Source organism: Eschrichtius robustus, chromosome X, assembly GCF_028021215.1.
Source record: "Eschrichtius robustus isolate mEscRob2 chromosome X, mEscRob2.pri, whole genome shotgun sequence".
NCBI lineage: Eukaryota > Metazoa > Chordata > Mammalia > Artiodactyla > Eschrichtiidae > Eschrichtius > Eschrichtius robustus.
In genome coordinates this window covers 91983534-91996695 of record NC_090845.1, presented here as the reverse complement: position 1 = coordinate 91996695, position 13162 = coordinate 91983534, and the positions used below count along the sequence as shown (strand labels likewise).

Here is a 13162-nt window from a genome sequence, read left to right as displayed (position 1 = left end):
TTCCTAATTTACCAACACCCCCACCTTTCCCCTTTGGTAACTGTTTGTTTTTGAAGTCTGTGAGTAAAGAGTCATTTTAAATCTACAGTAATCAAGACAGTGTAGTATTGGGATGAAGGTAGAAATGTATATCAAAGAGTCTAGAAATAGATCCACACATATATAGGCAACTTATTTTTGACAAATCTACAAAGGCAGTTCAGTGGAGAAATGATATCTTTTCAACAAGTGGTATTGGGATAAGTGGGTATCCATATGCACAAAAGTAAACTGTATCCATATAATGTACCAGATACAAAAGTCCACTCAAAATGAATCACAGACCTAAATATTAAACCTGGACTATGAAACTTCCAGAAGAAAACACAGGATAAAATTCTTGTGACTCTAGGTTAGGAGAAGATTTCTTAGTTATAACATCAAAAGCAAAATCAAAAACATAAATGAACAAATTGATACACCAGACTTCCTCAAAATTAAACACTTCTATTCTCCCAAAAACACAGTTGAGGGAATTAAAAGACAAGCCATTGACTGGGAGAAAATATTTGCAAATCAGCTATCTGATAAAGGATTTGTATCCAGAATTTAAAAGACTCACAAGGGTCAGTAAGATCAAACAGACATGGCAATAAATAAGTAGGCAAACAATTTGAACAGATCACCAAAGAAGATATACAAATGCCAAATAAGCACATGAAAAGTTGCTCAACGTCATTAATCATAAGGTAAATGTAATCCCACTACACCCCTCTGAGAAGGGCCAAAATTAAAAGGGCTGACCATTCCAAGTCTTGGCAAGGTTTTGGAGGGTGGAACGCTCATACACTGCTGGTGGCAGTGAAAAATGGTGAGAACACTTTGGAAAAGAGTTTAGCAGTTTCATATATGTTAATCTTACAACTACCATGCAACCCAGCCATTGCAGTCCTAAGTATTCACCCAAGAGAAAGAAAGCGTATATCCAAGCAAAGGCTTAACACGTAAATATTCATAGCGGCTTTTTTTTACAAGAGCCTCAAATTGGAAACAAATATCCTTTACCAGGTGCATGGATAAAACAAAGTGTGGTATATCCATTTGATAAAATAGTAGTCAACAATAAAACAGAAGGAACTAGTCATACATGCAACAAATGGGTAAATGTAGAAATAATTAGGTTGAAGAAAACAAGACAAAAGAGAATATAGTATGATTCTATGCACATAAAATTATAGGAAAGGAAAACTAATCTACAGTGACAGAAGATCACTGGTTGCCTGGGAAAGGGGTAGGGTGACATGGAGAAGGAGGCACAAGGGGGCATTACAGAGGGGCACAAAGGAGCTTTTTGTTCATTATCTTGACGGTATGTTCATTATCTTGATGGTAGTATTGGATTCACAGGTGCATACATGTATCAAAACTTATTAGAGCACACAGTTCAAGTATGCACTGTATTGTATGTTAACAAACCTCAAGAAAGAGTTTGAAATATATTTATATATTCATAATTCTTCAATGCAGTTAATCATTTGAAAGATTCCCAAGATTATGCCTTTGTAACACTGACAGATCCACATGGTCTTATCAAATTGGTCCATACTACATATACCCAAAATAGAAATAATCACTTGCAAAGAAATATATCCAGATATTTAGAGAAAGTTGATTTCTATTTCCATCTGAAGTACATGAATAAAAATATTATATCCTAGAGAAATAATCATAATGATATTAAGAGTAAGTGGTTTTTTTAAGGGAACATGGCTGAGTACCATTATTATAGGGTAAACTCTAGGGTAAAAAACATTTTTTTTAAATATTAAGATATTTAAAATATTAAGATCTAGTAACTGACATTTTTATCTAACACTTGGAAACTTGGAAACTAGCTCTTTAAAATTACCTTATATAATGGAAAAGAAAATGTGGTCACCAGGGAAGAACTACATTACAATGCCAGATTGCTAAAAGAATAACCAACTGCATATTTGCATCCTCATCTGAAAGATACATGGGAATCACTGATTATTATTTATACAGTGAGAACAAATTAGGTATATTTATTGCAAATGCATGTTAAAGCCCAGTTTCCTTCTCCAACTGGACTAGTCATTGCTTTTTGGCAAAAAAGTCTTCTTTAAGATGGGCCTCAAGGGCTACTACAAAGCATGTAGCTGCTGATGGAATGAAATTCCACCTGCTAAACCTCTTCTTCCATGATGAGATCAAAGTAGCTTGTCTACTTTTAGGTTAGTTTATGAACCTCAAGGAGCTATTCCACAACATGCTTTTATCAGATCTATGAACTCACTTGAGCCAGGCGGCATATCCAAAGAAAGATGTGAAGTGTTGGGCTCTCCTGCCCTTGAACCTGGAGTAGAAGCTCCAGCAGCCATCAGGACACAGATGCTCAGAACCTGCCTCCTTCAGACACCTGATATGAGCAAGGCCACTGGCATGAGGAGCTGCACAGGGAGAGACACATCCAGCAATTACCATGCTTTACTGGTGTAACTGTGGGCCCCGCACCATGCTAGGCAATGGGTTAGTGACAATGACACTGAAACAACTGGATAGTGCTGCGAACGAGGAAAAGGTACAATGAGCTTCCCACCAGGGCCTTTTTCTTCTACTTTCCTCATATATCCCCTGAGAACAAAGTGGGAAATGGAATAAGAAGTGGCCTGAATTCATACAAACATTCATGATCCCGGAATAACCACAGGGCCTTCGGCTTATGCATGTGTTATCACTGAATGTTCACAGTGACCCTGTGGGGAAAGCGTCCTTATCCCCATTTTACAGAGGGGAAAGCTGCGGCTCAGAGAGAGTCGTTACCTGTCTCACCTCCCACGCCCCTGCCTTTAGAAGGAAAGTGGCTCGAGGACACCCCTGGAGCAGGACACCGCACCCACTGGGGCCGGGCAGGACCCCAATGGCTTTGCCTACGAGACAGCCCGGGCACCGAGCCCCCAAAGCGGGAAAGAAGTGACCTGGATGTGGATCCCTTTGTCTCCCCACACTGCAGGGTGGTCCAGCCCCCGTCGCGGGTACCCACTCTCCCAACTCAGTTCCAAACGCCTAAAGGAGAAACCTGCTCTCCTTGCCAGGCCGCTTCTGTCTCCATTAAAAAGTCGTCAAGGTCGCCTTATTGACGTCACGTTTCTATAGTATAGTGACCGCCTGGCTCAGGCAGGTCCTCCACCACCTTAAATACCTCCCCACCCTCCTCCACCCCCTTGTCTTTAGCTTAAAGCAAAACACCGTAGCTCTTCAGGCTGCCACTTGGAAAACATACTAATTTGAAGCACTAGACTGGGACCCCGGCAACTGGCAAAAAAATCTGTCCAGTTTCGTGGGACAAAACATGTGCTTGTCGTCAGGAATTGTGTTTGCTTCAAAGAGACAGTAGGGGTGTATTATCAGAACACAGAGACCCAGGGAAGTATGTAGGGTTCCTGCAGACGAGTTAGCCCTCCCTCTGAGGGTGAACGTGTACTATCACAGCCCATGCTAAGCAGTTAGCCATCTGTGGCAGAGAACTAAGAACTCTCTATAATCATGTAACCCAATGATCTTGATACCTATACAAAAATGTCATTTACAAATCTCAGAGTTATTCCAGGGAGGCAGGCCTAAAACATCATAGTCATTTAATAGGCAGAAACCTGGGTCAATTGAACGATACATTGTTTTTTCCTGGGGAATTCCTAGCCTCCATTCGCAATATTTCCTTCCACGTGGAGGGACAGCCACGGCCAAACCCATGTAACCTCTCTAGACACTCACTCCTCTATCTAGAGAATCACTTACTTGATTAGTGAGGTTGGTTGAACAAACAGGTTGCACAGCCCAGGCCCTCTCCCTTCAAAGTTCTTGAACCAACCTGCCCTTATGGAGCACATGTTTACTCTGCCCTCAGGAGTGGGTCTACAAATAGATCCACAGCTCCTTTCCCTTTCCTGTGTCTCGCCGGGTCCCCAACTATTCCTATGGTCTTGCTCTAAAATGACTGGGTCTTTAAGGGGCCTTGAAAAGACACCCCTTCTCCATACCTTGACTCTAAACCAACTAAGAAATATGAAAAATAAGGTGAAAATACATCAACTTTATTCCTTATAAAGGTGATATTGTAGAATGTGGCTCAGATTTCCACAAGGGTAGTGGTCTTCGTTTTAATGAACCCCAGAACTGCACAGACGTATCCACCCAGCAGTGCTGCACTGGGACAGCCAGAAAGGACCAGGACTGCAATGCATATGTCTCTGAGGTCTGGTGAAGGCATCCTATGTGTACTCAAGAAGAGGGGCTTCCTTGCAAGGCTATCCTTGTAGCAGGAGAAAGGGTTTCAGGACACCTTCTTTGAGAAACCCTTCTTAAAATGAGTAAACACCCCTTGTTCTGACAGCGTACGCACCAAGGCACCTTCTGAGGATACGGCTTTCCATGTGCCTCAGGGAGCAGTTTGTAGCAATACCTCTCCATCCCTTCACAAGCATGACTACGGTGGAGCCTCGTCTGTGGAAGGGAATTTAGGAATAAATTTCTAAAACTCCAAGAGTATGATGAAAATCATACATCGTGAAAATTTATCTTGGGAATCCCAGAAGGAACTGAGGAAATTTCAAAATCTATACCCACATGTAAACCCACACAGAGACTATAGCCAAAATTATAACGACGTCCTATCGAACCTTCAAAGATCAGCAAGTCCCTATCTTATCCAAAGATTACAGACTATAGAGAAAGAGAGTTCACCAAAACTACATGGTTCAGATGTCCACTTCTGTTTAACAAACACCACCAAAACAATAGCCATTTTTTAATTTCTCAGGATAATGTGTGTTGACTGGGTTCACCTGGATAGTTTTCTGCTCCATGTGGTGTCTCACCTGGGGCTGCCATCAGCTGGAGGCTCCGTTAGGCTGGTACATCTGAGAGAGCTCACTCACATGGATGAGCACGGGTTCTAGCTTCTGCTAGGGGCTCAGCTGCGGTTGTTGACTGGAGCACCTTGGTTCCCCTCCAGATCCCTCCATGTGTAGGGTTACCAGATTATATTTAAACCATTTACATTTGAATTTAAGATAAACAAAAAATCCTTTTTTGTGTAAATTTGTCACGTGCAATATTACTTTGTTCATCTGAAATTCAAGTTCAGCTGGCATCCAGTATGTTTATTTGCTAAATCTGGCAACCCGAGGGGAGGAGCCTGTGAATTTATAACATTAAGGACAGACCTTCTGAGGTGACTCTTCCACTGGGACTGGTCTGGAAAAAAGAAGAGATCATATTTAGCAATAAAGACAAAAGCTGTTAATAACTGATGCTGGTGGAATGAAGGGGAAATGGACACTGCCACACACTACGGGTGCCAAATGGGCATATCTGTTTGTTAAGGCCCATATTATCATGGCTGAATAACTTGAATGGCTTCTGATACAGAAGCCCTCTTTCCACCAACAAGGGAAATTCATATGAGGGTTTAGAAAAAGATCCCCAAGGTGATTCTGACCTGCAATCTGGTTAAGGGGCCCCAGCTGAAGGGGCGGGCGAGGACCACATGAGCTCTCTGATTGACGGAGGAAAGGGCTACTATTTATGAAGCAGGTTGTTTAGAGGGGCCCAGATCTAGGTTCTTCATGTTAGTGACTGGATTTAATCTCACAACAGCCCCACTAGTGATGTATCACTATCCTCTCCTCATGGATGTGTGTGACTACAAAGCAAGTGCTCTTGAGCACAGAGACAAATGGCAAAGAGGTTGTTCCCCACGCCAACAGCCAGAGCCAGGGGTGGGACCTGGCAGCCTGGTCACCTTTAGTTGCTGGTGGCAGATCTTTAGCAAAGGTATCAGGACATGTACCGCTGAGGTGGTTAATCTCTGTTCTCCCTGTGTTAACCCTCCCAGCAGCAGGAAGCCAAGCCTGGTGTTCCTTCCCCCTGCCGCGTGGGAAGTTTGTGACCAGGCTGGAAGCAGAAGCTGTCTGAAGCCAGTGTTTCTTCTGTCCTTTGTGAAAACTTATGGAAATGATTAGGCTGCTTGTACCTGCTAGGGAGGAAAGGGCATCTGAGGACACAGAGAGGAAAGTGAAATTTCTCCCAGAGAGGGATGAGGGTGGCTCCGTGGATGGTCTATCAAGGCTGGGCATCTAATCATGACAGATTTTCTAGTGTGGATCGAGGGATGTATGGAGCAGGAGTGGGATTCCAGCTTTTGCCCTAATCACAATATACCATGCATTCTCAACAGATGACATCACCCCCAAGAGGTCAAAGATTGGTTCTTGAGGTTAGGGTTTTCATAGATATTACAACGGTCTGTGAGCTTCCAAAGGACCACAGTACATAAACAGATAAACTACATCTGGAGTATTAAAAATTTCACATTCCGCTGGGGAGTGGGGTTGGGGGTAATTAGGCAAAAAATGTCTGAAAGGGCTCCTGGAGGGTGATAATGAAAGAAGACTGACAAACGCTTCATATATACAGTGACCGCTTATGCAGATGTTGGTGTTGGTGATGATGATTGATGAGGATGAGAATTAAGTATGGGGATTATGTGAATGACTGCTTTCTAAGATGGTGGGTAGAAAGGGATCAGTCAGAACAGACGTCTCCTCTGAGAAAGATGATATGGAGGGTAGGAAATGAATGTAAACAAATGGTACTCTAAATTGTATCTCCTTTACTCTTAACACTTATTCAGTTACCTACTTAATCCTATAATTTAAACATTTCTTTTAATTTATTTATGTATTTATTTATTTAATTTTTGGCTGTATTGGGTCTTCGTTGCTGCGCGTGGGCTTTCTCTAGTTGCAGAGAGTGGGGGCTACTCTTCGTTGTGGTGTGTAGGCTTCTCATTGCAGTGGCTTCTCTTATTGTGGAGCACTGGCTCTAAGCATGTGGGCTTCAGTAGTTGTGGCATGCAGGCTCAGTAGTTGTGGCTCATGGGCTCTAGAGTGCAGGCTCAGTAGTTGTGGCTCACGGGCTTAGCTGCTCCAAGGCATGTGGGATCTTCCTGGGCCAGGGCTCAAACCCATGTCCACTGCACTATCAGGCGGATTCCTAACCACTGCACCACCAGGGAAGTCCCTATTTAATCCTATAATTTAGATAAGGGTAAGAAGTTAGGAGAGGTGAAGTAAATCAGGGGAACTGCTATGGGTACCTGCTCAGTACGTGAGCTTGAAATTACTCTAAAGTTTTTCCCGTTGTATCCTGAAGCCACCAGGGCTCTAAATGCTCTAATTTCTCTGGACACTGGCATTCAATGCTGTCCAAGGTATTGCTTAATTGATTAAGAATGACCTATTTTACTTTTTTTTTTTTTTACTGAAGTATAGTTGATTTCCAATGTTGTATTAATTTCTGGCGTACAGCAAAGTGATTCAGTTATAGATATATATATATATACATATATTCTTTTTCATGTTCTTTTCCATTATAGTTTATTACAGGATATTGAATACAGTTCCCTCTGCTATACAGTAGGTTCTTGTTGTTTATTTTACATATGGTAGTGTGTATATGTTAATCCCAAACTCCTAATTTATCACTCCCTCCCCCGCTTCCCCTTTGGTTACCATAAGTTTGTTTTCTATATCTGTGAGTCTGTTTCTGTTTTGTCAATAAGTTCATTTGTATCATATTTCAGATTCCACATATAAGTGATATAATATGGCATTTGTCTTTCTCTTTCTGACTTCACGTAGTATGATAATCTCTAGGTCCATCCATGTTGCTGCAAATGGCATTATTTCATTCTTTTTTGTGGCTGAGTAGTATTCCATTGTATATACATACCACCTCTTCTTTATCCACTCATCTGTCAATGGACATTTAGACTGTTTCCATGTCTTGGCTATTGTAAAGAATGTTGTTAGGAACAGTGGGGTGCATGTATCTTGAATTAGAGTTTTCTCTGGATATATGCTCAGAGAGTGGGATTGCTAGATCATATGGCAACTCTATTTTTAGTTTTTTAAGGAACCTCCGTACTGTTTTTCATAGTGGCTGTACCAATTTACATTTCCACCAATTTAGAATTCATGGAGATCTAGGGAGAAAGTGAATATGAAGATGCAGCTGAATGGGCTTCCAAAATCATGGTAAATTGTGGAAAATCACAGCAAAATATAACATTAACAGATGGAGTTTTCAATAAAGTAGCTATAGTAGGTATCTATGTAGGTTTCAGTGTAGTTATAATACATAAGGCAAATGTAATGTAAAGGGGGGAGGGTAAGGGGATCTATTAAGGTGAGGTTTCTACATATCAACTGAAGTGGTAACATAATGATTCTGAGTATTGATTCTGAATAGACTGTGGAAAGTTAAGTAGGGAGTTTGTAATCCACAGAGCAACCACAAAAATATTATACAAAGAGATATATTCAAATTCAGAATAGAAACTTAAAATGAAATACTAAAAGGCATTCAGATAAGCCAAAGAAAGGGGAAACAGGGTAATGAAAAACAGAGAGGACAAACAAAACATGCAAAATAAAGTGGTAGATCTAAACAGAAACATATCAATAATTAATTGTCAATGGTCTAAATACATAACTAAATGACTTAGATCATCAGAATGGATTTATAAAACAACAAAAAACAAAAATGGCCCAACTATATGTTGTCTACAAGAAACTCCCTTCAAATATAATGATATAGGTAGCTTAAGAGTAAAACAATGAATAAAAATACGCCACGCAAACACTGATCAGAAGAAAGCAGGAGAATCTATAGATTCTTTACATTATCAGACAATGTCGACTTGAAAGCAAACACAGTTACCAGGGATAAATAGAGTCAGTCAATTCACCCGGAAGATACAACAATTTTAAATATGTGTTATATCTAACAACGGAGTCTTAAAATACAAGAGGCAAAACTGACAGAACTGAAAGGGGAATAGACAAATCCACAATTATAATTTGGGCCTTCAATACTCCTCTCTCAGTACTAGAATTAGTAGACAAAAAATTAGCAAGGTTATAGATGAACTGAACACCACCATCAACCAACCAGATCTAACTGACATTTATAGAACAGTCCACCCAAAAACAGCAGAATACACACTCTTTTCAAATGCACATGGAACATTCAGCAAGATAGACTATATCCTGAGTCATAAAACAAACCTTAACAGCTTAAAAAAATTGAAACCAAACAGAATGTGTTATCTGACAATAATGGAATAAAATTCTAGAAATTAATAATAGAAAGATAACAGGAAAATCTCTAAGAACTTGGAAACTGAGCAACACATAGCAAGTTAATTCATGGGTCAAAGAGGAAGTCTCAAGGGAAATCAAAAATATGTAGAACAGAAATCAACTATACTTCAATTAAAAATACATAGAACAGAATTAAAATGAAAATAAAAGTGAAAACCTACAGCTATCAAAATTTGGGAGTCAGAAAACAAATAGGTCGTTGTCAGGGTTGAGGTGGGGAGAATGGGTTGACTACAAAAAGGCACAGGAGAATTTTTTGGCATAATGGAACTCGTATATCCTGATTGTGGTGTGGTTATACGACTGTACACAAGTGTACATATACAAGTGTATGTACTTTTCAAGACATAGAACTGGACACTGAAAGGAGTGAATTTTATTTTCTCTAAATCATACCTTAATGAAAACAATTTAAAAAGCACACATCTTGTTAAATGAAGAACATAAGTAGCAGATCAGTGTTATTCTGTGATTCCAATTTCATATCTAACAAACAAATCAGTTAATGTGTAAACCATTGTATCTATTTACGTATGTGTATTTCAATATGCACAGAAAAATGCATGCCAAATACAAATCAAACAATAACAGTGGTTACCGTTGGGGAGTGGGATGCAGGAATATTGATTAGAAAAGAGACTTTCACTTTGTCCGGCTGTGAGGCATTTTAAACCACACATAAATTATTTATATTTATAACCCATTATGAAACAATATATATGGGAGATATTCTGATAGACAGTGAGGGTACTGAGGAGAATAAAAATAATATTCATTATATACTTAAAACACTTTTGTCTAACTCTCCCTTCCACTAAAATTAATTCAGGAACGATAATTAACTCCATATGGTTTATGATCTAAAAATGCAAAAAATAAAATCAAGTTCAGTGGATACAGCTAAAAATTTAAATAAATGTGAACTCTGTTCCTTCAGAATTATAGTTCATTAAGGGAAGATGTTATGCCCTTGGTGAATAATAATGGTATCTTTTAAGAACATCAAATGATCAGGACCTGTGACTGGGTATGATTATAATAGGGAAAATGTTATAGGGGAATATGGACCTCTTGTCATGAACAATTTCCAGGTAGGATCTAACCGCTTTTTTTTGGTATCCTGTTCTTCCCAATGGCTGTCATTCTTTTAATGGTTGTGCCCTGCCTCCTTCCTTCCTGTCTCAGTTAGAACCTACTAGGCTAGGCCCTACTCCATGATTTCAAAGCTTACTACAAAACTACAATAATCAAAACAGTGTGGGGAATTCCCTGGCAGTCCAGTGGTTAGGACTCCATGCTTCCACTGCCAAGGGCGTGGGTTCAATCTCTGGTCCGGGAACTAAGATCCTGTCTCAGTTAGAACCTACTAGGCTAGGCCCAAGATAGGCCCAGTTAGAACCTACTAGGCTAGGCCCAAGCCTCATTATATGCTCATTGTAATATATTAGCATATGCCAAACGACACAGCCACCTGCACCATGACAGTTCCCAGGCCATAAAAGGCCAAAAAGTGGGCAGTGGCCCAAGTCCTGGAATCCCCACCCCTTCTCCAAAATAGTTGGACTAATCCTCCTACTTATTAGCCTATGAAATTACCCAGCCCATAAAAAGCTAACCACTCCGTACGTGGGGGCCCGTTCTCACCACCTGAGATGGCCCACACTCTGTCTGTGGAGTGTGTATCTCTCTCAATAAATCTACTTCTTACCTATCACTTTTCCTCTCACTGCATTCCTTCTGCAGTGAGACATAAAGAACCTGAACTTCATTAAGTCCTGAGACCAGGTGTGCACTTTTACCTGGGAGATTGTGGATTTGAGTACCTTCCTAAGCCAGAGATTGTGGGTTCAAGTCCCATCTGAGGTGCAAGTCAGGTGGGTTCGAGTCTCATCTGAGGTGAGATTAGGTTCAAGTCCCAATCTGAGGTGCACGGTTTCAAAAACTACAATGAGGTATCACCTCACACTAGTCAGAATGGCTATTACCAAAAAGTCTACAAATAATAAATGCTGGAAAGGGTGTGGAGAAAAGGGAACCCTCCTACACTGTTGGTGGGAATGTAAACTGGTGCACTATGGAAAACAGTATGGAAGTTCCTTAAAAAAATAAAAATAAAGTTACCATGTGATCCAGCAATCCCACTCCTTGGCATATAACTGGAGAAAACTCTAATGTGAAAAGATACATGCACCCCAATGTTCATAGCAGCACTATTTACAATAGCCAAGACATGGAAGCAACGTAAATGTCCATTGACACGAATGGATAAAGATGTGGAATATATACAATGGAATACTACTCAGCCATGAAAAAGAATAAAATAATGCCATTTACAGCAACATGGATGGACCTAGAGATCATCATACTAAGTGAAGTAAGTCAAAGAAAGACAAATACCATATGATATCACTTACATGTGGTATCTAAAATATGATACAAATGAACTTATTTACAAAACAAACAGACTCACAAACATAGAAAACACACTTATGGTTACCAAAGGGGAAAGGAGGGGGGAGGAGTAAATTAAGAGTTTGGGATTAGCAGACACAAACTACTATATATAGAACAGATAAACAACAAGGTCCTACAGTATAGCACAGGGAACTATATTCAATATCTTGTAATAACCTGTAATGAAAAAGAATATGAAAAAGATTATATATATATGTATAACTGAATCACTTTGCTGTACACCAGAAACTAATACAACGTTGTAAGTCAACTATACTTCAATTAAAAAAAAGAAAAAGAAAACCTCCTTAAAATCTCTTCTACTATGTCTGTTGAGTTCTTATACATGTTCCTGCACTTAATTTGTTGTCATTACGGTACATAATGAATCTCTGGAAAATTTTGCCATACATTCATGAGAAAATGAGAGTGAAAAAGGTAAATAACTTTATCTTACAGACCCTGTGAAAGGTTGACCTAGAAAAATAAAAGAACTCACTCTTTAGTAAAGTGGTATAATGCAACATTATTGAACAAAACTCACTATTTCATTTTGAGCAAATTAGACCATAGATATATTAAAATGTAGTTGATAATATTTAGTTCTTTGTAAAAAAGATGTTTAAAAATTAGCAGGATGGCACACTTTAAAAAATAAAGTCGATCAAAGTTTATCAGAATACAGTTCTTATTAAGAAAACTGAGGTGGCTCTGAAAAGATCCTTTGGTTTGCGATGCTCAGGTGGTCCGGAGGCAGCTCATTTGCCGGTGATGTACCGAATGACTGCCTTGGTGGCGCTGGATATGGCGTGCTTGCCCCTCTTCCCAGGCAGCAGCAGGCGCACGGAGGTCTGCATGTCTCTGGAGGTGAGGGTGGAGCGCTTGCTGGAGCGGACCAGGCGCGCCGCCTCGCCGGCGATTCGCTCAAAGATGTCCTTCACGAACGAATCCATGACGTTCACGGCCTCCTGCGAGAGGGTCAGGCCCTCCTGGACCCGCTGCAGCACCCTTCCGAAATAGGTGGCAAAGCTGTCGAAGCCGTCAGAGAGGCGGCGGCGGCTGCAGCGGCGGCGGCGGCTGCAGCGGCGGCGGCGGCGGCTGCAGCGGCGGCGGCGGCGGCTGCAGCGGCGGCGGCGGCTGCAGCGACGACGGCGGCTGCAGCGGCGCTTCGGGTTCTTCGGCTCGGCTTCCTTGGTGCCCGGGCTTTCTTCAGACGTCTCAGACGAAGGCTCAAGCATGTCGGAATCGTCTTCCCCGCAGCTCAGAGGGAAGGACAGTGCGGCCGTCGAGGTCCCTTGGCCCGGTGTCTACTCCCTGCCTTCTATGACGCCACGGGCAATGCTCACATCTGATTGGATAAAATGCAAAGCAGGGAGGTCTGTCACTAAGGAACCCCATGTCACCTGTGATTGGATGGCCCCCTGCTTGGCCTCCAGTCAGCCAATCACAGTGGAAATCTGGTGACTTTAAACTTTCCGTGA

The 13162-nt window shown here is 41.0% G+C and overlaps 1 protein-coding gene across 1 annotated transcript; it reads right to left on the bottom strand.

The window, feature by feature from the left end:
- Window positions 1-12439: 12439 nt before the first annotated feature.
- Window positions 12440-12919, bottom strand: LOC137756385 (histone H2B-like). The gene has a single exon (XM_068532659.1). It carries the CDS (start codon window positions 12917-12919, stop codon window positions 12440-12442), a length of 480 nt encoding a protein of 159 aa, XP_068388760.1.
- Between the last annotated feature and the right edge of the window lie 243 nt (window positions 12920-13162).